The 25,398-nt window shown below is 43.4% G+C and overlaps 1 protein-coding gene across 4 annotated transcripts in view; it reads left to right on the top strand.

Moving 5' to 3' along the window:
- The window catches only part of SH3GL3 (SH3 domain containing GRB2 like 3, endophilin A3), a 144,548-nt gene that overhangs the window by 102,033 nt on the left and 17,117 nt on the right, over positions 1-25,398 (top strand). For all 4 annotated transcript variants that reach the window (XR_003796081.1, XM_029239465.1, XM_029239463.1 and 1 more), the window contains exons 5-8: positions 2,296-2,429; positions 6,453-6,611; positions 15,981-16,084; positions 19,636-19,745. Coding sequence is in view for 3 of the 4 variants with exons in the window: in XM_029239465.1 (XP_029095298.1) it covers positions 2,296-2,429; positions 6,453-6,611; positions 15,981-16,084; positions 19,636-19,745 (507 nt within the window). In the remaining variant the exon portion in view is untranslated. The remainder of the gene's footprint in view (positions 1-2,295; positions 2,430-6,452; positions 6,612-15,980; positions 16,085-19,635; positions 19,746-25,398) is intronic.

Genomic DNA, 25,398 nt, shown 5'->3' with positions numbered 1-25,398 from the left:
AATGTTATAAAAATTGCATGGACATACTCGTCTGTTTTATTTTTCCAGATGAAACTTAGAGTCATTGTAAATCCCCTCTACTAAAAAACAAGAAACTTACTAATTTTTTTTTTTTGCTTGTAGCATCTTAGTTCCCCGACCAGGGATTCAGAATACCCAGGCCCTTAGTAGTGAAAGCACTGAGTCCTAACTACTGGACCCTCAGAGAATCCCCAAAAAACTTATTAAATTTTGATTGAGATTACTTTAAATTGATAAATTATATTGGGTGTGAGTCAAATTTGATACGTTAAATCTTCCGGGAGAATTTGGCACGTTTGCTACTCATGTAGTGGTAGCAAAGCAAGATATGGAAATTGATGATTCCAGTATTAGGCCATAGTCATTCATCTAGGAAAGTGGGGGGAAAGTCTTTTGAAAACTTAAAAAAAAAATCCCATATGTTAAAACACTAGTTAGTCACAGAGGGTAACAGTATCCTTCAGAGCAGTATAATGTGAATTTTATTTTATTTCCTGGGTGAATGGGGCCAAGATGGCCTATTCCTTGTCCTGAAGGCTGACCAATGGAGGGAACAGGAGAGACCGCCAGGCAGGCCCTGACATCCATGGACAGTCCTGCAGTGCGTCTGGTCAGGTGACAGGGCAGGGGATTTGAAGGGCAGACAATTTGGTAGCTTCCTAGGTACCCAGCGAGAGAGAGCTGACATCAGGAGGGCATTAGGAACAGAGGGGTTGCTTGCTGTTCTGAGGAAAAGACTGTGCTGTAGGATGCTTTCTTCTTGGGGCCACACAGAAATTTCCTCAAGGGCAGAGACCTCCACTGGTGGAAGCTGAGTCCCACGTCCTTATGGAATTGGAATCTTGAGCAAGGAGAGGGGATATCAAACCCATGGAGGTGACAGCTAATATTCAGAATGTCACCTTTGGCGCTTTCTAAGAAACAAATTTAGAAATGTTTTCATCAAAGCTAAATTAACTGACATTCTGGGGTGTGGGCACTGGTGGCAGAGTGAGCAGTGGGGTCAGAAGCCATATCCTCCATTTCTGACCAGCTGGGCAGGAAAGAGTCCTCAGGCCAGGAAAGGACGTTCTCATTTCCATCTCAGAATGAGTTAGAACCAGACTCTGGGAAGTTAGTTAAGGAGACATAGCCTCCCAGGAGGAACAAAGCTACCCATGTGCCAAAACAGAGTCTCGGTCAGTTGTGGTTTGGAGTAATGGTTTCCACTTACATTTTGCAAGGTCCTATAACATACACTGTTTATGCTATTCCTTAAAAAAATAAAAAGTGAGGTGAGGCGATATTGCTATCCCTGTTTTACAGATGAATAAACTGTACATGCCTATGACTCGTAGGTGAAACAACTTGAAGGTCAGAATTAGCTAGAAATGCAAATTCTTGGGCTGGGATTTCAGGTCTTCTTCAAGCCTGGGAGTTGAGAGACCCCAAGCTCTAACCTTTTATGAGATTGATTTGGAAGACCCCAACTTCAGGAAGAAGAGTTCAGCTTAGTGCAGCATTTCCCAGATATGTCTTCTAGAAAAGCTGCAACCCTCATAGTGCTCAGCTACCAGGATGCCTGCTTTCAAATTACTGCAGGTTAGCTGGTGCCGAATACCAGGATTTAATCCAGCTAAAGCTGCCCATCGCTGCCCAAGTCTGGCATGGCTGGCCTGGACCTCACTGCAAGAGCAGACCCTTCCCACCCTGCTGAAAGGCTGTCCTGTGTGACACTGCCAGACTTTCTTTGACATCAGAAGGGGTAGGGAAACTTAGAACCATCTCAAGAATACAAGGAGTGGCCTTAAGAAGACCTAGCAGCTAGAAGCTGAGATGAGGTTTTGTTCATTTATTTCTGTTGTACTCTTTATTGGTTAATACTTAACCCCTGATGAATGAGTCCTTTTATTGTTTACAAAGACGGATTTTGTTCTTGCGCCTCTAAGGAACCCTTGGTGCCAGTTCACAAAACTACCAGTTTAAAAAAAGAAGCTTTAACCCCATCTAGTGGCTGATACGGTAAGTGCCTCAGCCTGTCTGAGCCTCAGAGTTCTATTCTATGCGGTGGAGAAAGTGCAGAAGTAGTGAGGAAAATGTGGAAAATATTTAGAAAGACTTTCTCGTTTTTACATTTTCTTTTCTCTGGGTCAAGATTCAAAGGTCCCAGAGCTGAGGACCTTGTTACACACCATTGATCATCACAAACTTTTGGGAAAAAATTAAATAAATATCACTGTTAACTTAGAGTGAGGTCTGCTAAAGAACCTTTTTTATTTGTATTTTCTGTTGAAGGCAATGCATTGATAGAAGTTGGCGAATCCATGAAGCTAATGGCTGAGGTGAAAGACTCTCTTGATATTAATGTAAAGCAAACTTTTATTGATCCACTTCAGTTACTACAAGACAAAGATTTAAAAGAGATTGGGGTAAGTTTTCTAGGCTGTCAATCTGCCTGTTGCTATTGAGTATGATGGTTATACTATTTAAAATCATTAGAACATTTCTGTAGCAACTCAGTGAACGCATCATCTTATTGTGGGTGGTAAAAAAATAACTCAGTTATGTTTACCTGGCTCATTGGGAAAGAGTCCCAGGATCAATTAGCCCTTGATTTTGTACCTGATTGAAGCCAGCTAGAAGCCAAGTTCAAGATACATATTTCTACAGTCATTTCTCACATAACAAAATGACTGCATAACTTTGTACTGGATTTTTTTAAAAGCAATCTTTATTTTTTTAATACCTTTTTTTTTTTTTTTTTTGCCACACCCCACGGCTTGTGGGATCTTAATTTCCCGACCAGGGATTGAACCCGGACCATCAGCAGTGAAAGCACAGAGTCCTAACCACCGGACTGCCAGCGAATTCCGTGTATTGGATTTTTGATTATCAAAATCATACCATACTAGCTGCATCTTTTTTTTTTTAGCATCTTTATTGGAGTATAATTGCTGTACAATGATGTGTTAGTTTCTGCTGTATAACAAAGTGAATCAGCTATACATATACATATATCCCCATATCCCCTCCCTCTTGCATCTCCCTCCCACCCTCCCTATCCCACCCCTCTAGGTGGTCACAAAGCACTGAGCTGATCTCCCTGTGCTATGCGGCTGCTTCCCACTAGCTATCTATTTTACATTTGGTAGTATTTATAAGTCCATGCCACTCGTTCACTTCATCCCAGCTTACCCTTCCCCCTCCCTGTGTCCTCAAGTCCATTCTCTATGTCTATGTCTTTATTCCTGTCCTGCCCCTAGGTTCTTCAGAACTTGATTTTTTAGATTCCATATATATGTGTTAGCATATGGTATTTGTTTTTCTCTTTCTGACTTACTTCACTCTGTTTGACAGACTCTAGGTCCATCCACCTCACTACAAATAACTCAATTTCATTTCTTTTCATGGCTGAGTAATATTCCATTGTATATATGTGCCACATCTTCTTTATCCATTCATCTGTCGATGGGCACTTCGGTTGCTTCCATGTCCTGGCTATTACTGGACAGCTACATGAAATTAGAACACTCCCTAGCTGCGTCTTTTGATACGTTGCACTAGTGATCGTTATTTTCCATTACTTCTTAAGGAGATCAGTACCTAGGAATCAACATTTTGTATCAGGAAAATGTTAAAATGGCCCTCCAGAGCATACACGGGAGCTTTCAGGGACCTGTAGGTAATCACATGCCACTTGTTTGCTGGTGCTTTTGCAGATATGCAAAAACAGTCTTGAGACTTCTACCCTGCCAGGGACTTCTACTCTGGAGGGACAGGCTGCATCGAGACCTTCTTTGGGCACCCCCTGGAGAAGCTGCCCAGAAGACCTTCCTGGTGGTGCCTTGAGGAGTGATCTGAATGCAGCCTGGACCAGCTTGGAAGTCACCCAAGCCTTGGGGATGTCCCCTTTTCCTTTCTTCAGGCCCAGATTCTCATGGTGTGGTCCCTAAGCAGCATCGGCATCACATGTTAGAAATGCAAATACTTGGGCCCTATTCCAGAGCTTCCTAATGGAAAGTCCTGGATGCCCGTATAGGCATTTAGAATTTACACCAAAACCAAAGGCTATGGAGGGGAATTCAGGAAGGTTGAAAGAAAAATGAAAGCAACTGTTCAGGAACTCCCAGGATATTCTGCTACCCGACCCCCCACCCAGCCTTCCCCCCAGCACCCTCCTCAACTCCTTACTTCCATTGCCCTCTTCCCCTCAGGCCAGTCCTCCGCTGGACCCCAGAGTCCATTATCCTCATCTCCTCAGGGCCTTTGCCACATCCGGCATCCTCTCTCCGGAATCTCCCTTCTTCCCCTTTCTCTCTGTAGGCTTCTTCGGGTTAACGGTTAAACCCATCAGCACAGCAGCCCTTGACTCCCGGCTTCACATCTCGGCCCCTCCAGTCCACTCTCCACACCACAGCCAGAGTCTTCCTAAGGTACAAGCCCCCAGTAGCTGCCCACTGACTTTGGGGGTAAAGATCCAGCACCGTAGTCCCTAATTCCTGGCCCCTCCTTCTCTCTGCGGGTTGATCGCTCACCCCTTCCCACTTGAACTCTCTGCCTGGCCTCAATGAATTACTTACAGTCCCCAGGGGATGTTTTGCTTTGTGCTCTCTTTTTATTCTTTGTCTTTCTCCTTTTCCACCTTCTCCTGGCTAAGTCATCTCACGTTGCAGATCTCAGCTCAGATGTTCGGTCCTTTGGGAAGCTCTTGTTCTCTCCCCGGCTTAATCAGGTGCTCCTTCTGTGCTTCCTGTGCTGTGAGCATCACTGCTTCTCTTTTTCTATTGTTTGGCAGCAAGTGCTTTGGCGTAAGGAGGCATGTTTTGTTCACTTTTGCATGACTAGCGCAGCCTTTGTGCTCACAGATTATTATTGAACAGATGATTCTAGAGAAGAGACATTCTGTGTTGTGGGGATGCCAAAACATCTTTCCCAAATGCAGAACCTTAGAACCAAATACCTCCTTTGCTGAAATACATAATATGCCATTTCTTCTTGTGCTGCTGACCTTGAAGAAAGCTGTACAGAAAGTCCACTGGATGACATTGCTCTTCCACTTGACCTGGTTCAGTAGGGTAGCTAGTCATGGACACAAATGTGGATCCTGAGCAGTGAGTGGGAGAAATGTACAAAATACACATATCCTTAAATGTTTCTCCCTATGCAAAAAAATAATTTTCTAAATGGTGTCTCTTGTTCTTCAACTCTGGTTTGATAGAGAAACTGTATAAATTTAAACTTAAATCCTATAGATGATCAAGAATTAAAGAGTCTAATATTCAGAAGGCTTTTCATAGTCTCAGCTGTGCTCTATATATCTTGGACATCTGGAGTGGAGAGCCTGTTCATTTAACACATGACTGACATATCTGTAAAAGGTCTTGTGGACTCAAAGGGCTTCTATAAATGTTTCGTCACCCATACGTAGCCAGACCAAGCCTGGTTGTGCCCGTTTACAGCCACATATGTGGAGGCACAGAGGGATTCAGAGACTTGCCCAGAGTCAGAAGAACGTGTCAGAAGACAGATGATCCTGACTCTTTGTCCCATATACTCTTCACCCAATCATTATGGAGGTTAGAACCAGTGCTTCCCACTAGAAAGAATAGTCAAGTTACCCACGTGCTTCAGTGGGACAATCTGTTTTCACATACACTTTCAATATCAAATATCTGTTTTCCAGGGGTTATGGTCATAAACTCCCTTGCCCTGTGCGGTTATCCCTTCTATAGTATTTCTGACATGGGATCCCTCTACTTGAACACAAACTGTGATGGGGAACTTACTGCCACACAAGGCACTGCATTCCACGAATGGGCACCTCTAATATTTATAATTGTTTTACTTTGTTAAAGAGATCATATTTTTAAAAAGAAATTCCATCATTTCAGAGGTTGCCTGTGAGTATCTGTCCTCTGTATCACATTCATCGAGGGCATTTATTCAACTTGTTCTGTAATTGTTTGGGAACTTTATGGAAGATGCATAAGTATTCTAGAGGATACTAGAAATTTGTGTTTTTATAATCTACTTATTAGTGAGGAGTTGACAATAGTACCAAAAGAAACATACTTTTTTTGGGTATAGTTAATTTGGTTGGAAATTATCTGGACATTAATGGAGCCTAAGTGAGGGGTCCTATAGAGAACCTTGGAAAATTAATCTGCATACTGATACTGCATCCTTATGTTCCATATAGACACTCATTCATTCTGTCTTCCATCCATCCATCCGTCTACCCATTCATTCATTCCACAAATATCCCTTGTAGACCGGCAGTGAAGGGAGCCTCTAATAGATGATGAGTGCATGCAAAAGAAGTGTAAGGTGGGATCCTGCCCCCTAGAATTTATGCCAAGAAAAAGCAATGACTATTTTCACAGAAATGCTGAATATTTCTTTGTGCTGTGTTTGAGCATCACAGTTCTCTGAAGGACCCCTTTGTCTCTTAGCACCACCTGAAAAAGCTGGAAGGCCGCCGCCTGGATTACGATTATAAAAAGAAGCGAGTAGGTAAGATACCAGATGAAGAAGTCAGACAAGCAGTAGAAAAATTTGAAGAGTCAAAGGAGTTGGCTGAAAGAAGCATGTTTAATTTTTTAGAAAATGATGTAAGTATTTAAACCAAACAGGAGACTTTAATGTGAATGAAAACATTGACTGTATGACTAGGGTCAGCATGTTGAGAAGCTCTGGAGCCTTAGTTGTTACACAGTTTCCAGAATTTTCCATAACCATTATCTCCTGCCTAAGAAATAGCTTCAGATACCCAGCAAGTCCTGACTCAAATCTCAGATCTGGAGAAGTCCTGTTGATCCTGGAATTGCTTCAGAGATGTGCTCAGGTTAGCCCTGGGTAGGTGGGGTTGTCTTAGAAGTGCATCATAGACCAACCTTTGTATTTGAGGCCATAGCATTGGTGGTTTTGCAGGAGAATAGAAAGCCCAAGTCATGTGGTAATTTTGCAGTTTTGCTAAGACTGTGAAGAGCGCTCAGTGAGGCAGACGTTTGAGGAGGAGCAGCTCTCTTGGCTAGTGGGAGAGCCTCACTCATCACCCAGCTCTCTGATGCCTTTACTTGTCATAGTGAACCTTTGGGATATAAAAGCATGACCTAAGTTTTTCAGCTGTACCATAGTGGTGCTTGTGAACTTGGGGATTGTGAAGGTCTTGACACATACCCCTCAGAAATGCTAACATCCTATCGTACCGTGACTCCTGCCACCAGCTCTTATTTTATTTGTCCAAGTAAAGTTAGCTTAAATGTAACTAAAGAGGACGGTAACCCCCAGTTGGGCACCGTGAGGGCTGAAGGCCACCCTTCTTTGCCTTGGCAATGAGAAGTCACTTGGCATTTTTTACTGCCTGATGGGAAGGGCCCTTGGCCACCTGCCCCGTTTGGAGTTCCCACCCTAAGTCCAGCTTCTGTGATGCCACGAGCCACCTCAGCCCAGCATTAGCTTCGGACCTATTTGTTGGACTTTCAAACCTGTTGGAACAAGTCAGAGGGTTTATTTTTCTGCAACACTGTGTTCTACTTCTAATAATTGATTAAAAGGTACATTGAGGTCTTGCATCTTTCAAGTCAAGTCAAACCAAATGTACTGAGCACCTTTTATCTGCCATGGTGTTGTGGGGGAATTATGTCCACTGTTGACGCGACATTAACCCTGGAGGAAACAATGTGAAATCCCCATGTCCATTAAACCTCAGTACCAAAAAGTGCATTCTATTATGCTTCTCCTTTAAATATCTTACCAGGTTTTTTTTCTTTTACATCTTATGAGAAACGGGAAGAGGGATAACAGGTTTCCCTGTTTTTCTTTGTTGTTTGCTTTCCCTTAAAAATAGAAATTTCCTTGAAATTATCCCCTAGCAATAGGCCATTTGGTTTGGTTTTGTCTTGGATTGCCATATTTGATTTTTTGAAGTGTGAGGTATCAGATGCATGTATTCCTTATCAGGCTGCAGCAAACATTGCTCTTCCAGTCCTGGGTACTTTAGAGGTAGATTTAAGCTCTGAAGTTAAATCTCATGTGTCAGACGTGCTGTCTAACCCACGCGCTTTATTCATGACCTTTATTCATGATCTGTGATGAGCTACTGCAAAGTACTCCATCAGGGAAGCCTGTCTCAGTCTTGGCAGTTGACCCAAGAGACCTCAGTTTCCCTTCAGTGTCAGTCAAAATCAGAAATGATCCCTTCCTTATAAAAACTCAGTCATCTGTCCATCTGTTGACAGTGTTCTGCTTGTCACAAATGAGTTAACCCCTGCCCACCCCACCCTGGGAGAAGTAAGAGCTAGCTTATAACTCAAGCCCCACGGAAGTCCTGGTGTTGGCCCTGCAGAGGCATGAACTGCAGTGTTTCCCCTAAAGTTTCCTGGGGTGGGTGGGGGGTGCCTTCATTCAGCTCTGAGGAGCATGGGCTGCTCCCTCATTTTAGGGCCTGGGTCCACGTCTTTCACTGGCAGCCATGGGAACTGGCCACTGAGATGGGAGGAGATCAGAATAATGAAATGGTGGAGGACTTTCAAAGGCTGCCTTGGAAGTAGGCCCCACCTCTTTCTCTTCCCACCTTGCCTAGCGCCATTTTCAACTGTAGTGGTTACCCTGCGTGCTGTGGTTGCTGATTCTCAAGATAATGGCAGTGCGAAGGAGACTGATGGTGGTGAGACGAGGATGACAGTGACGAAAGCCACCATTTACTGAGTGACTTATGACAGGGAGGCTGCTCTTACCTTTGCCCCTCCCAGGTTTATAGTTGAAGAGACTCACAAGTTATCATGGAAGCTCCAGAAGACTGCCTTCTTTCTCTTCTCGGGGTAACAGCAAGTAGACCTAGAAAGGGACAACCTTGTCTTTTCCCATGACAGTATCTGGCCGTATCCAGGTGGTCTGGCAGTCCTGTTGATGAGGCAAGGTCTAGAAAATGTTCTCCAGTTCCCCTTGGACCTGACATGCTAATACTGAAACTGCCTGGTGCTTGGGGATAAATAGTGGGTGTGACTTATTGGGGGAAAGACAAAGAAGCAATACATGGTGGGATGAGGCATGCTTTGAACCCTCAGGCCTGTCCTTGGCCCTTCTCCAGCAACCAGGCCAGGCCCAGTGGCTCTGCAGCTCACAGAACCCTGATTTCCTGCTCCCTCTGGGTCATCAACCTCATGTCCATCCTTCTTCACTCAGACTTTTGTATCCATGTCTGCTTTTTTTCATGGTGAGGAAGCTCTGAATGAAGAGCTGTGCTTCAGCATGGCTGGTGATGGCTGGGTTTTCTTCCAGGAACTAAAGATGGCTGGGATCTTTCATTCCCATATTAAACACAGTGGGTCTGCAGGCCCTGCCTTTGCCCAATGGATTGGACATTCCACCTGACCTGGTACCTGCTAGAGACCAGGTATATGCCTGCTTCTTGAGGACAGACTCTGTCAAACACGTGGCCTCAGGGACATGGTGGCAGGCAGCAGAGGCCCTGGCACTTTCTCCAAACACAAGTGGGACATGCTTATCTCATTGTGGGTTACAGGTTTGGGGTATCCGTCAGGACTGATCATCCTTTTGGGTTCTGACTGACTGAGGAATTGACACAAAACCAGATTGGAATCAAGGCGAAGCCCTTTCAGCTGATGGGAACACCCAGTGACTGTAAGACACAGTGACCTCCTGGTCACCTGTGTTGGAGGGGATGGCATGACCAACCCACGTCCCGATCGCAGTCTCTGCTCATTGCACCCTCATTGGCAAAAGCCTCCCCGGTGCAGAGCCAGCCTGACTCTCACACCCAGACACAGGCTGAGACCCTCGGCCTCTGGCCATGCAGAGCAGAGAACCCATCCTACTAATGAATGAACATTCCTCGATCTCATCCACAGGAGGAGGAGTGAAGCTGGACTGGGGAGAGGGCTTGCAAGTGTTCCCTCCAAAGAGAAAGTGAAAAGCAGAGTAGCAGGAAGGAAGGGAGACCATCTGAGGTGGCGTGTCTGAAGCTCTGGGGCCACCTGCCCAACTCTGTCTGGCACTAACAATGCAAACCCCAAAGTCTCGCTCTCCAGGCAACAGGTGGTATCTTCTCCAGCCCTCATGTCCTATAGCCCTGGCTAAGACACGATAAAAGCTTCACCAGATACTGCCGACAAAATCTGTCTGCCAGAGATCTGTCTGATGTGAGAACTCCAACCGGAACTAACAGGCTTGGTCTTTCCCGGGTCTCTAAATGCAGATCATGCAACTCTTCCTAGGATTTTCTGGAGGTTTCTGGGATGTGGTTGTTCATCTGTCCTCACATCTGCATTCTCCCAACTGAGAGACAAACAGGGCAGCCAAACAAGGATGACAAACCAGCCTCCTGCCTAGAGGACAGGACTGTCTGGAAAATCGAGTTGGCAGCTTGGGCCTGGGTCCACACTGGCCTCCAACTACTTACCCCAGACCTCGTCTAGACCTTAGAGCCACCTTCAGGGAGAGTGAGGTGGGCAGAGCAGAAAAGCTCCTTCACAAACCCACTTTCTTCAAGAATACAGACCCCAGGGCCAGGCCCCTCTTGCTTTTCCAGCACAGGGTCCAGTCACCCTGGGTGTCAGGGTCCCCTAATCTCATCAGTCAGACGGATCACTCCTCCTCCTATCACGTGGAAAGAAGGAAGGGGTGGTGAGAAGGCCCTGAGTTGTTTACTCCAACATTCATTCCTAAGGGAAAGTGGCATCTGTTTTTCTACCTATTTTTGGCAGAGTTGGGGTTGGGGTAATCAAAGAGAAGAGTCTCCTTTGGCGCCATGCTGTCGTCCTTCGGGGTCTTGGCAGTAAGTGCTGGATTAGAGCCCTTGAGCATCACATCACCTCTTGTCCGGAGCTGAGTAGCTTCCTATTCTACACGCAGATGCAAGCCAGCAGGTGTTTTGGTCCATGAGATTTCCCAGGAGCCCAGAAGGGCAGGTCTAGGGCTGGTTCTTTCTGCTGTGCCAGGCTGGGATGAGGCACCCAGAGCAGCCCTCCCCTAGGAGAGGGGCCCCTGTGCCCCCCACAGTTAGCTCTGAGGTGGGGGTACAGGATATTCAGCAGTTGGTTCCCAGTCTCCACCACCATTTCTTGGGAATGCTAAATCACCCCTAGGCCTGTTAACACTCTCCTCTTCTGTCTTCGCAGAGAAGTTTATTCCTCAAGACGCGACATAATGGAATGTAGGTCTTTGACGTTGGCAGGGGCCAGAAATATCACACAGAAGATGCCATTTCAGACCGATGAGGCCAGGCACCTGCAATATTCTCTAAGCTCTCCGGATACAAATCCCCAGCCTGGGGACCCTCCCTCTGTCCATGGGCTCCCAGAACAAGTGGAATTACTAGATTCCAGATTCCTGGGTTCTTTCCATGGGTCTAGAGTGGTGTTTCCCAAAATTCATTCCATGGGATGTAGTGTGTGTTGCGTGAATAATGTCTTTATGGTCAAATAAGTTTGGGAAAGCCTGGGTTATCCAAAATGAAACAGGTTTGCTTTATCACAAGACTTTTCAGAGTCTTTATATGAATATATGAAAAATTAATCTCCAAGAGATTCCTACAAGAGGATACACAAGGCAGTTTCTCAAATTTATTTGACAATAGCACTCTTCCACACCACTATTATTATTATTATTTTATTATTGACATATCAAGGGACTTGTGATGTATCGAATAAGGCACTTAGGAAGTATTGGACTAGTAGAAAGAAAGCACTCCTGACACAGAGTGAAAGACCTGAAACCTGCTTGTGGTTTTGCCTCTGTTCAGCTATATGCCCCTAGAAAGTAACTTTCACCTTTACAGTATCCGGCAAATGAACCCCTGCATGCAAGAAATTCTTTAGAAGTATAAAGTGGAGAATAAGAGTGTAGAGGATTATTATCCATGTTATTAATTTAATACGAATTTAATGGCCTGACTCAAACTTTCTCAGAAACTCTAAATAAAGGCCTTTGCCTTATTGGAAAAGGCATCTGTTTAAGAGCAGACTGCAAAATTCCTGAGAAATTTTCCTCCAGCTTCTCTGAAGAATCCAAAAAGAGTGGAGTCTTTGATATGACAGAGCCAGAAATCAGTTGGATTATCACAATTCACGTCGAAAGTGGCCTCCATTGGAAGTACGTCATTTCAGTTGTGAAAGGGGACAACTTGCCAGGTCCCAGGAGATGCACATTTCTGCATTCATGCATGCTGTGTGTACTGTATATTCCAAGGATCTGGGCGGGGCATTACCTATTCACCTCAAGTTCTCTCTGTTCTCTCCGTGGTCTTCAGAGTGTGCCTCTGTGCCCATTTACCTGGCTACCGACCAGTCCCTTGGTAACTGATTGTTGGAAGGTCTGAGGAGATTTCACAGCCCTGCTCCTTCTCTGCCACCCCAATTTCCATATCCCTGTTGCAGAGAGTTGATCTTAGAGGGCCTTTACTATGTAGTCCTTTGAGCCATTCTTCCTTTGGTACAACCAAAGTTCCGCAAGCCTCCTCAATGGCTGTTGGTCCACAGGCTCCCCCAGTGGCTCAGATCCCACCCAAGTGTCCCTGGACACTTTCCACAGCTCTTGGGAACTTCTCCCGCTCTTAGTCTCTGCCCCCATCCCCAGAACTAAGGTACTTCCAACAGCCTCAGTGGGTTCATTAGCACCATGAGTTTGGTTCCTATGAGTCTCAAGGTAACAACTCCCATCCCCCATAAACAGGGGTCCCTGACCAGAGCTAGTCCCATTGTTAGATTTTGCTTCATTTGAGAATAGGCCAAAGCAGCGCTGAAATGGCAGTGTCCTATTGCTGCTGAATCATCACAAATCTGTGGCTTAAAACAACACAAATCTATTATCTTGAAGACTGGAGGTTGGAAGTCCTAAAATCAACGTATTGGCAGGGCTGAATTCCTCCTGGAGGCTGTAGGGAAGAACCCATTTCTTTGTCTTTTCCAGCTTCCAGAGGCCACCTGCATCCCTTGGTTCATCCCTCTTCCTCCACCTCAAAGCCAGCAGTGAAGCATCTTCAGATCTCTCACTCTGGTTCTGCTTCCACTGACGCATCTCCTTTTCTTACTCTAACCCTCCCGCCTTCCTCTTAAAGGACCCTGGAATTATATTGGGCCCACCCAGATGATGCAGGTAATCTCCTAATCCCAGATCCTTTACATAAATCACATCTGCAAAGGCCCTCTTGCCATCTAGTAATATATTCACAGATTTGGAGAAATAGGACTTGGACGTGTTTGGGGGCCACTTTTCTGTCTACCAAAAGCTCCTTCTGGTTTCATGGTTCCGTGTACCTCCCAGGTAGCGTCATGGTCCTCACCCCGCCCGTTTGTCAGCGAGCATTGCCTTTGTCTGGCCTCTGCCTCCTTCACCTCTAGCTGCCCCATAGGGAAGTCTGTTTGCATCATGGGTTTCTCACCTGAGGCGTCTGAGCTGGGTGTGACCTCATCTGTAACAGCAAGTGCACTTTACTTTCAGAGACCGGAGCTAATTCTCTGGTAATTCTGTTCCACTGTGTGTGTCATGGGAACCCTTGCGGGGTGCGAGGTCACACTTTACTCTCAAGACGGCACCAGCCAAGTGGCAGCACAGGTCTCAGGTGGCAGTGGAACTAGGTTTTTCTTCTCATCCCAGGTGACGTTTCCTGCTTCAATAGATGAATTTGCCAAATTGAGTGGTGTGGCCAGTGGAAGAAATGTTTTACCTTCTGGACAGGTTTTGACTCTTGCCAGGCCTGGGTTTATTGCAACCTTGATTCTGCCAGTCCAGGTATTGAATTCTCATTGGGGTTTGGGAAGCAGAGGCCACCTGCATACAGCTCACTGCTCATGGCCTGGGGACAGCTGGAAGCTTCCATTTTTCTGGCAGGGAAAGGCAGATAATCCACTTGGGGCACCACATGGCTTCACTGTCAACAAGAGACTTATAGCTTCATAACCACCTCTTCAGCAGTTGCATTGAGCACCTACTATGTGCAGGCGCTGTACAGCACTGCTGTTGTCTTCCAGGTTTTAAGGGAGCCCAAGATCCATTTCCTTCCCGAAGTCAGCCATCCAATGAATCCAAATGCCTCTCTGGAATACATAATCTAGTATTTTAGCCACATCAGAGATGACAGCTGGTGATCCCCCCTCCCAACATCAAGTGTGTTTCAAGGAATATTCATTCAACTACCTTTCACTGTTCCCTTAAAAGTTATAAGATGTCAAGCATATTTCAAAGTGGGTATTAATATATAAATTAACTTTACTAAAGATAGAGAAGTGTGGTGCAGATTTTAACCAGCACACAGCTCTTACACTGTAAGGAATCCATAGCAGATTCTACTGTGATCCTGTTAGGCTGCGGTGCTGGACTTATTTAAAAGTACGTGTAAAAGCCAAAGAGGTGAAACTTAAGAAATCCTTAGGATTTTGTAGGGGCCAGGCTGTCTTTGTTTTGTTTATTGAGTTTTTGGAAATTTAAGGCTAGGCTTGTTGCTCTTCCAGCCACAGAGTGTGGTAAAATAAATGTAATACAGTGGGATTTCATCTTGCAGACGCTGATCACAGTACGGCTCAAGTGGAAGTCCATGTATATCTTACATGAACATGAACCCCTGTTTAAAATGGTGTACATGGCAAGGAAAATGAAAGTATAGACAGCTAAAGCACAGTCAATAATAGCAAATGAAAAGAGCTTAGATCTTTGAAGGCAAAGGAGTCCATGATTGGTTTTGCAGGGTGAGGGTGTAAGGGTGAATAAACAGGCAGACTTTCCGCTAAGCTGATTAGCAAACGAAGTAAGGAGGTGATGCATAGACTATGGGGAAGCTTAGGAAAGAGGGGGATTGATTTTGATTTGTGCCTTTGTCTGGTTCTGGAGTTCACGGGATTCACGCTGCCTCCCACCCCCTCCCTGTCCCATCACCTCAACCCAGTGGTGCTGCCTCTGAGGCTTGTGGAAATCAGCTTAATGAATCCTTCTTTTCTGTAGCAGCCCCTCAAACACGTAGGGAAGCAGGGAAGGGAGCTCCAGTGCCCTACTGGAGATGGCTCTTCCTCAAATTATGCATCCCCAGGCCTTCCAGGCTTTTTTATGTAACATAACTTTTTCATTTTAGTTTTTTACGTCCACTGTAATTTGGTCACTGATTTCATGAATGTCTTGGTTCATGGGAAAGAGAGCTGCCAGAGTCTTTCTAGTTCATTCTTTTGGGCTGTTTTTTTCAGGGAAATGATTTTGCGCTGATAGCAACAAAAACATATAGGGGGCAACAAAAACATATAGGGGGCTGGCAAGTCTTGGCCTGGTGCGTGCCCTGCTTCCTGGCTTCCCTTCTTATCCGAGAACACCTTAACTTACTTAGTTTCTTTCTTTCTTCTTTTTTTTTTTTTTTTGCGGTACGCGGGCATCTCACTGTTGTGGCTCCCGTTGCGGAGCACAGGCTCCCGACGCGCAGGCTCAGCGGCCATGGCTCACGGGCCCAGCCGCTCCGCGGCATGTGGGATCCTCCTGGACCGGGGCACAAACCCGTGTCCCCTGCATCGGCAGGCGGACTCTCAACCACTGCGCCACCAGGGAAGTTCTACTTAGTTTCTTGATGTGACTTAGCTAGAAAGTGCCCGTAGAGACACTTCGCTAAGGAAGCAGTTCATTTACTAAACCTTGGCTTCATTTGTAATTGGAAAAGCTTTATCTCTCCGTTTTCAGATCCATGAACTTTATAGCATAAACATCTTCTGAGAAGATCATCTAATTGGAAAAGTAGACTTTTTTTATTGAGTTAAATCAACTTCATAATCACAAATAAATTTGAACATGTTTTTCCAGCACTTATAGCTCTATACCATGACCTGTGTGATTATTACTTCGTGATGAAATGAAATGAAATAGACCAGAACCCAGGCAGACAGGGCGCTTCCCTGCAAAGCCGGGTCTTTGTTGCTGGTCTGTTCTCTTTCTGAACATTACACAGGCGCTGGCTTCCATGGAGTAATTTTCCACTTCTGCTGCAGGTAGAACAAGTCAGCCAGTTGGCCGTGTTTATAGATGCAGCTTTAGACTATCACAAACAGTCCACAGAGATTCTGCAGGAGCTACAGAGCAAGCTACAGATGCGGTAAGAGCCTTTGCATTCATTGTAAGCCTAGGGCTGCAGAGTTAAAAATCAATCGAAATCAGTCTCTCTCTCTTTCTCTCCATCTTCCCCTTCCCACTGCCCCATTCTGTTTTGAATTTTCTTTAGCTGGCTTTCATGGTTGGGTGTGGGATAGCACTGAGATAATAAATACATGGCTTTGGCCAATAGGACAGAACTGGGAACTGGGAAAAGGGATCTGGAAGCTTTTCTCCTTTTTCTTTTCACTCAAGCCCTTACTCATGACCTGTGTTTAGGGCAACCAAAGTTTCTCACTTGCCTTCGAATTCAGCCCTTACAGAACTGTCCTGGCTTCACTGCTGACTGGATGAGGGTTTAGCTGAGGGTGGGATGGCATATACTCCCTCCCCAACATCTAGGGATGTGGAGAGGAGTGAGATGATATTCAGATAGTATGTAAATGTCTCGAAAAAGATGTGTTTTTACTTCACCAGCATAAATACCAGCCCATGTTCATAACATTGAGAGATACTGAAAGAGTCAAAAATACCCTCTGAATGGTCAAAGAAACATTGCTGGGTTCCCTGTGACTTCACTGATAAGTGTATTCTCTACTTTTCTGAAAATTAGTGATATATGTAGTGTGCATGGTAAACCTATTAATTAAAATACTGGGTTAAAAAACTACCCTAATTTTTGACCAGGTTTGATAACAGAAAATTGTTTTACACAGGATGATTATAATGAATAAATTTGGAGAGATTTTTGCTTAAATCAATGCAGTAATTATAGAGGGAAGACAAAAGGTGTGTACAGTCTCTGAACTATCCACTTTTGTAGGCAGGTAGTTCATCTACTGCTCACATGAGCATCTTTTCTTAATTCTATCTTTATATGAGGAAAAAGAGAAGGAAGCTAGCATTGTTGAGTGCCAGTTCATCCCTGGTACTTGCTAGATGCCTCAGAGACTTTATGAGAGACAAATACTTTACAAATATAGGCATACCTAGGAGAGATTGGGAATTTGGTTCCAGACTACCACGGTAAAGCAAATATTGCAATAACGTGAGTCACACAGAGTTTTTGGTTTCCCAGTGCATATAAAAGTTATGTTTACACTTAACTGTAGTCTGGTAAGTGTGCAATAGCATTGTGTCTAAAAAAAAAAAAAAACAATGTATATACCCTAATTTAAAAATACTTTATTGCTAAAAAAAAGCTAACCATCACCCGAGCCTTCAGCAAGTCCTAATCTTTTTTGCTGGTGGAGGGTCTTGCCTCAATGTTAATGGCTGCTGACTGGTCAGGGTGGTGGCTGCTGAAGGCTGGGAGGCTGCGACAACTTCTAAAAGAAGACAACAGTGAAGTTCGCTGCGTTGATTGACTCTCCCTTTCACAAATGTTTTCTCTGTAGCAGGCAATGCTATTGGATAGCATTTTACCCACAGTAGAACTTTTTTCAAAATTGGAGTCAATCCTCTCAAGCCCGGCTGCTGCTTTATCAACTAAGTTTTATAATATTCTAAATCCTTTGTTGCCATTCCAACAATCTTCACAGCATCTTCACCAGGAGTAGATTCCATCTCAAGAAACCACTTTCTTTGCTCATCCATAAGAAGCAACTCCTCATCTGTTAAAATTTTATCGTGAGATTGCAGTAATTCAGTCACATCTTCAGGCTCCACTTCTAATTCTAGTTCTCTTGCTATTTTCACCACATCTGCAGTTACTTCCTCCACTGATGTCTTGAATCCCTCAAAGTCATACATGAGGGTTGGAATTCTTCTTCCAAACTCCTGATAACATAGATATTCTGACCTCTTCCCATAAACATAAATGTTCTTAATGGCATTTAGACTGATGATTCCTTTCCAGAAGGCTTTCAACTTTGCCCAGATCCATAAGAGGAGCCACTATCTATGGCAGCTAGAGCCTTATAAAATGTATTTCTTCGAGAATAAGATTTGAAAGTCGACACCACTCCTTGATCCATGGGCTGCAGAATGGATGTTGTGTTAGGAGGCATGAAACAACACTGATCTCATTGTACATCTCCATCAGAGCTCTTGGATGACCAGGTGCATTGTCAATGAGCAGTAATATTTTGAAAGGAAATCTTTTTTTCTGAGCAGTAGGTCTCAGCAGTGGCCTTAAAATATTCAGTCAGCCATGCTGTGAACAGATGTGCTGTCATCCAGGCTTTGTTGTTCCATTTCTGGAGCACAGGCAGAGTAGATTCAGCATAATTCTTAAGGGCCCTAGGATTTTCAGAATGGTAAATGGGCATTGGCTTCAACTGAATGCCACCAGCTGCATTAGCCTCTAACAGGAGAGTCAGCCTGTGCTTTGAAGCTTTGAAACCAGACATTGATTCCTCCTCTCTAGCTATGAAACTCCTAGATGGCATCTTCCAATAGAAGGCTGTTTCATCTACATTGAAAATCGGTTGTTTAGTGTAACCACCTTCATTAATGATCTTAGCTTGATCTTCTGGATAACTTGCTACAGCTCCTACATCAGCACCTTGCACTTTTATGTTATGGAGACGGCTTCTTTCCTTAAACCTCCTGAACCAACTGCTGCTAGCTTCAAACTTTTCTTCTGCAGCTTCCTCACCTCTCTCAGACTTTGCTGAATTGAAGAGAGTTAAGGCCTTGCTCTGGATTAGGCTTTGGCTTAAGGGAATGTTGTAGCTGGTTTGATCTTCTACCCAGATCACTACAACTTTCTCCATATCAGCAATAAGGCTGTTTCACCTTCTTACCATTTGTGTGTTCATTGGAGTAGCACTTTTAATTTCCTTCAAGAACGTTTCCTTTGCATTCACAACTTGGCTGTTTGGTGAAGAAGCCTAGCTTTTGGCTTCTCTTGGCTTTGGACATCCCTTCCTCACTCAGCGTAATCATTTCTAGCTTTTGATTTAAAGTGAGCAATATGAGACCCTTTCACTTGAAGACTTAGAGGCCATTATAGGGTTATTAATTGGCCTAATTTCTATTTTGTTGTGTCTTAGGGAATAGGGAGGCCTGAGGAGAGAGAGAGAGAGAGAGATAGGGGAACAGCTGGAGGTGGTAGCTGCAGCAGTCAGAACACACACATTTATCAGTTAAGATTGCCGTCTTACGTGGCGCAGTTTGTGGGGCCCATAATAATTACAAGAGTAACATCAAAGATCACTGATCACAGATCACCACAACAAATATAATAATAAAGAAAAAGTGTGAAATATTTTGAGAATTACCAAAATGTGACAGAGATACAAAGTGAGCAAATGCTTTTGGAAGAATGGCACCTGTAGTACACAGGATTGCCACAAACCTTCAATTTATAAAAAACGCAATATCTGTGAAGTGCAGTAAAACGAGGTGTATCTGCATAGAGTTGAAAAACTACATTTGGGATATCAAAGCTATCACTTTGGGCTACTCACGAATCAACGTGTAAAAATCACCCCCTTGACGACCATCACCTAGGACCTAAATTTGTAGGCTTATTACAGCAGAGCAAACGTAGGCTTGGAGGCTTTGCTTTCTTCGTCAGCTGTCTGACTGACCTTCAAATCTGTATTACAGAATATCGGCTGCATCCAACGTCCCCAAACGAGAATACAAGCCACGGCCCATGAAAAGGAGTCCTAGTGAGCTCAATGGGGTATCCACCACCTCTTCAGCAAAGACAACAGGTGAGATGACCATTCTGTGGGTGCGGTGTGCCCTTCGGTACAGCTCTGCTGGAAGCGTTTACTTACTGCTTATTGTCGTATTCTGTGTGATTATCTTGAGACCTCAGATTTCTCTCTTATTATTTGGCGAATTCCCTTTTCCCCCTAGTAATGCCCCTTTTCCTTCTTCCTTGTTTCGAGTACTTATATCAAGGAAGATTTCCATCACTTTACTTATTGCCTTCTAATGTGTCAAACCTTGGCCATAGAAACATCATGCTACATTATCCTTTATATTTACATTTTTAACACTTTCCAAATATTTTACTAATTTTAAAAAAGTTTGAATTAGCATATGTTGAGCACCTGCTATATAGTAGGCACTGCCTTAAGTGCTGCATCATTTTTTAATTAGACAAATGGCACAAATATATTCCTAAATAAAACGATCAAACTGAGAAAAATAAAATTCAAGTGGTATAAATCATGCTCTAGTTTCCTATGATCACCCACTCCATACCAAGCCCCTCTCTAAGAGTAGCCATTGTTAAAAATTTGGTATGAACACTGTCATATCTATTTATGTGCATAGATAGATACACGATACACACCGTTTTAGATTTTTTGCTGTTTTTTAAATACAAGATCATACTAGATGTATTGTTCTGTGGTTAGCTTTTATAAATGTATCACTATTTCTTGGAGTTATTTCCATGTCATGCATATAGATCTATCCCACTACTTTTTAAAAATTTTTATTGGAGTATAGTTGATTTACAATGTTGTGTTAGTTTCAGGTGTATAGCAGAGTGAATCAGTTATACATATATATACATTCACTGTTTTTTACATTCTTTTCCCATATAGGTCATTACAGAGTACTGAGTAGAGTTCCCTGTGCTATACAGTAGGTCCTTGTTAGTTATCTGTTTTATATATAGTAGTGTGTATATGTCAAACCCAATCTCCCATTTTATCCCTCCCTCGCCTTCTTCCCCCTGGTAACCATAAGTTTTTTTTCTACATCTGTGACTCTATTTCTATTCTGTAAAAAGTTCATTTGTACCATTTTTTTTAGGTTCCACATATACACGATATCATATGATATTTGTCTTTGTCTGACTTACTTCACTCAGTATGACAATCTCTAGGTCCATCCATGTTGCTGCAAATGACATTATTTCATTCTTTTTCATGGCCGACTAATATTCCATTGTATATATGTTATCCCACTATTTTTTAATGGCTTCCTAGTTTTCCATTATATATACCATTTCCCCATTAATGGACATTAAGGTTGTTTCCAGTTATTTGCTAAAAAGAATGTCCTTTTTCTGCCTCCACATGCTGATGGGCAAGTCTTTCTTAGAAATGAAATTACTGAGTTAGAGTGAATGCATTTAAGTGATCGTAGATATTGCCAAATTACCTGCTAAAACGGGTACACTACCATGAATGGAGCAATACATGCTTCCCCATACCTGTGTCATTAGACTTCAATTTTTGCCAAGCATTAATGGATAAACAATGATTCTTGGTTCTGTGCACAACTGTTAATTTGAGATTCCATGTTAGTTTGCCTATGGTGCCATCTATTACTGCTGCCTATTTTCCACGGTTTTGAGGGATTAGGGATGCTCCGCTGGGTGAGGTGCACTGGTTTCTAGTTGTCTGTCTGGTTACATTCCTCATGGCACTGTTTCAGGTCCCTGCACGCAATACTCCTTCCTGGAGGCAGACGCCTGGGCTCCCAGGTACTTGGTACAAAGCCAGGATGGGAGGACTTACCAAGCTGCTCTTTTCCCAGAATGCCAACCAGTCATCCCGCTCCCCAAACCGCTTACTCTGAGTTTTGGGCATCCTCCAAATCCACTTTTGTTGCATCTCTCTTTGGGAACCATTTTGAGCTTCATTTCCTCCATCTGCTGCTTTCCATCTTTCAGGTATTCCTTATATTCCTCATAATTTATGGTCTACCAACAGTGTTCATTCTTGTTCATCCATTGTTTGGAATTAAAGACATGCCCATTTTATAATCATTAGTGATTCGATACATGAAAGGAAGTCTGTGATCTTGCACTCAGTCTGCTGGATTAATGCCAACTTCAAGTCATTCAGTGTCATACGTCCCACTGGCTGCATCTCTCTGCTGTTTGTTACCCAATATGGCTTTAGGTGCTAAGTGGATGTAGAGCTGGAGAACCTTGAATCACATCATGAGAAAATTATTCTTTTTCTCAATTCTCTTTTAGTCATTCTGATTTCAAGGAGATAAAGCTACAGCTTTGTGCTGGAATATTTTTATGTCCAGCTTTAACAGAGAAGATAGACCTCAGGCTAAAAGTCTTCTGCAGGCAACAGTACCTACCTTGAATTTAATAAAATTGTCTAGTTTTCATCATAATTATGCGCACGGTTACAGTCTCTTTATAGCATGTAGTACTGCTTTTCAATTTACATTTTGATGTAAAGTTTTATTTAAAGTTATTTGAATAAAATTGACTTCATTAAAATATTATCAAGAGGATACTCAGGTACAGTTCTCTGGGAAGTTCTTTTGTATTGTATTAGGGTAACACTAGTTTCTGTTTAAAAAAGAAGAGACACCCAAAGTACAACGGATGCTCGACAAAATAAGATTTTCTCACTCACGCAACAATCCAGGGAGGATATTCCAAGAGGATGGGTGGTTCTCATCTGTGGAGTCACTCAGGAGACACAGCTGATGGTAGCTCTGCCATCTTCATCATCCTGTGGCTTCCAAGTTGTCCTAGTTGTTGCCACTCCAGCCAGAAGGAAGGGGAGAAAGAACAGAAGGCGAGGCTAGACATTTCCTCTTAAGCCAGTGAGGCAGGAGTGACACACTCACATTCCAGGGATGAGAACTCAGATCCAGTGACCACAGGTCATGGCAAAGCAAGTTGGGAAGTGCAGTCTCTAGCTGGGCAGCCATACCTAGTTACATCGGGAAAACCAAAGCAGCCACTAGTCTATAATAACGATGGAATTCTGCTGGACAGGAATGGCAAGGACTATGTCAGTGAAAGAAGATTAGACCCTGGTTCTGCACCCTTGGAAGGTGGCAGGAGGAATCGCTCCTGTCCTTTAGCCTGTAGGTCCCTAGATTTGCCTTCTCAGAAGTCCTTCATGGCTTCCACATCTTCACTTCACATCCGAAGTGGCCTTTGGAAACCTGCCTCCTGTGAGAATTGTGCTTACTGCTGCTTAGGGGCCTTGAGGGTTCTTCGAGTTTCAATAGATGCAGATGTTTTCAGGTTAGACCTGCACTTCCTTTCACAATTCAATGCCTCCAAAAACGGAATAGCTTCTGATCTGTATCTCCCAGGCAGTTCCATGTGCCGGTAATCACATCCAAGTTTCTTTCTTAGATGTAGCTCTTAAGACTGCCTTACTTCTTTCCTTTCTTGTCTAACCTTTCTTAACTTATTGAGGCTACCTCGAGGCCATCTGAAACAGCAGACTTGAGTGAGAAGGCAATACTTTTAGATTAATCTTTGCTGTGGAACTAGGTGCCTTCACTGGGTTGAGAGAAGTCTCTGAGAATGATTTGGAGCACAACCTGCTGATCCTCTGTTCCTTGGGGTACAGAAGCTTTTCTAATATGCTGGGACCCAACGTCTGATTTTTCTCTCTTCTCTTTTATCTTTGCTTGCAAACTGGGCAGTTCTTCTCTTTCGTATAATACTTTGCTAGATGTACCAAGGATGGGAGGTAACATCCACTAACATTCTGTTTTCTCCAGTTCCTTCCTTTAGAGCCCCTGGTATGTGGTATGCTTTGAAAGTTATCATAGGCAAAAGTTTTACCATATGTTTTTCCACACCCTAACAAGGGTCACCAGCTTTCACACCGATTATATGTTTCTTCTTCATCACTACCTGGCCGCTGAGTCAGAGCCACTAATTTTAGCTTTTTTCATGACAATACCCCACTTCTGGTACCAGTTTTTGCTTGGTAGTTAGGGTAATAGTAGTTACTGTCATACAGAAACTCAAGAGAGCAATGGTTCAAACAAGATAGAAATTAAGAATGGAAGTCCAGGGCTAGAGATTTCCTCTTAGGGAAATGAGCCAAAGGTGGTTCACATCACTTCCACTCCCATCCCACTGGGGAGAGCTTAGTCACAGGACAACAGGTAGCTGCAAAGGTTGGGGGGGAGGTTAGCTGGAGAGCCACATCCTCACATTATATTACTGTGAAGAAGGAAAGAGAGGGTTTTGATGGCCAGCTTGCAGTTTCTAGCACGAACATCTACTACAAATAAGTTGTGGAAGAAAATGTCTGACCCCACATAATTCATTTCTGTTAGAATGTGGTACCATGTACAGGCGGTATGGGGACGTACATTAGGATCATCTAAGGGTTAGCAAGCTCTTTTTGTACTGGGACAGGTCGTAAATATTGGTTTGGCCAAAAAGTTCGTTCGGGTTTTCTTACGAAAACACGAACGAACTTTTTGGCCAACCCAATAGTTTACACTTCGTGGGCTATATGGTCTCTGTTGCAACTACCCAACTCTGTTCTGGTGTGAAAGCAGCCATAGACAATATGAAAATGGATGGGCATGGCTGTGTTCCATTAAAACATTACTTGGCCTGAAGGCCATAGTCCGCCAACCCCTGGGGTGACTCATTGGGAAATCAACTTAGCAGTATATATCAAAATTAAGAAAAATGTTTATATACTCTCAGTGGCTTCATTCCTGGAAATGTATCCTAAAGAAATAATTTAAGCAAAAGCATATTCCTCTATCTATTACGGTACTATATAGAGGAAGAAAAAGTTGTTAGTGGGAACAGCCTAATGACCCATATTTATTTATATATATTTGTCAATAGTAGGATAATGGTTAAGTAGGCAGTGGTATATCAAGTGGGGTAGTATGCAGCTGTTCAAAGTTACTAACATGGAAATTATGTCGTAGCATAAAAATGTTTATGGTTTGATATTACGTTGAAAAGAAAGATGCAGAGTTATCAGTGCTCTGTGATTACAGCTTTGTAAGTCAGTATCTGCATGTAGACCAGGCTAAACGGTAGGGTTATGGGCAATATTTTCCTGTTTTCAAGATATTCTCTAAGTTGCATTTCGGTAAGCATATTTGAATAAACAGAAATGTATTTCATAATGAGAAAATTGATGGCTTTTGAAGAATAGGTGTACTTCCTTCTTTAAAGAAAATTGTGTGCCCCATTACAGTCTCTATTCTCCCTGCCCCCAGGAAGCTCAAGGCCAGATGTGAAGTTCAAGCACAGCAGTCATTAAACTAGAGAATAGACTTGAGGATATCGGGAGGGGGAAGGGTAAGCTGGGACAAAGCGAGAGAGAGGCATGGACATGTATACACTAACAAATGTAAGGTAGATAGCTAGCGGGAAGCAGCCTGATAGCACAGGGAGATCAGCTCGGTGCTTTGTGACCGCCTGGAGGGGTGGGATAGGGAGGGTGGGAGGGAGGGAGATGCAAGAGGGAAGAGATATGGGAACATATGTATATGTATAACTGATTCACTTTGTTATAAAGCAGAAACTAACACACCATTGTAAAGCAATTATACTCCAATAAAGATGTAAAAAAAAATAAAAAGCAAAAACTATAAGAATAAAAAAAATAAAAAGCAAAAACTATAAGAATAAAAAAAATAAAAAAAAAA

This window comes from Monodon monoceros, unplaced genomic scaffold, assembly GCF_005190385.1.
Source record: "Monodon monoceros isolate NGI ecotype Baffin Bay Population unplaced genomic scaffold, NGI_Narwhal_1 Super_Scaffold_21, whole genome shotgun sequence".
Lineage (NCBI taxonomy): Eukaryota > Metazoa > Chordata > Mammalia > Artiodactyla > Monodontidae > Monodon > Monodon monoceros.
This window is presented reverse-complemented; position numbering and strand designations above follow the sequence as displayed.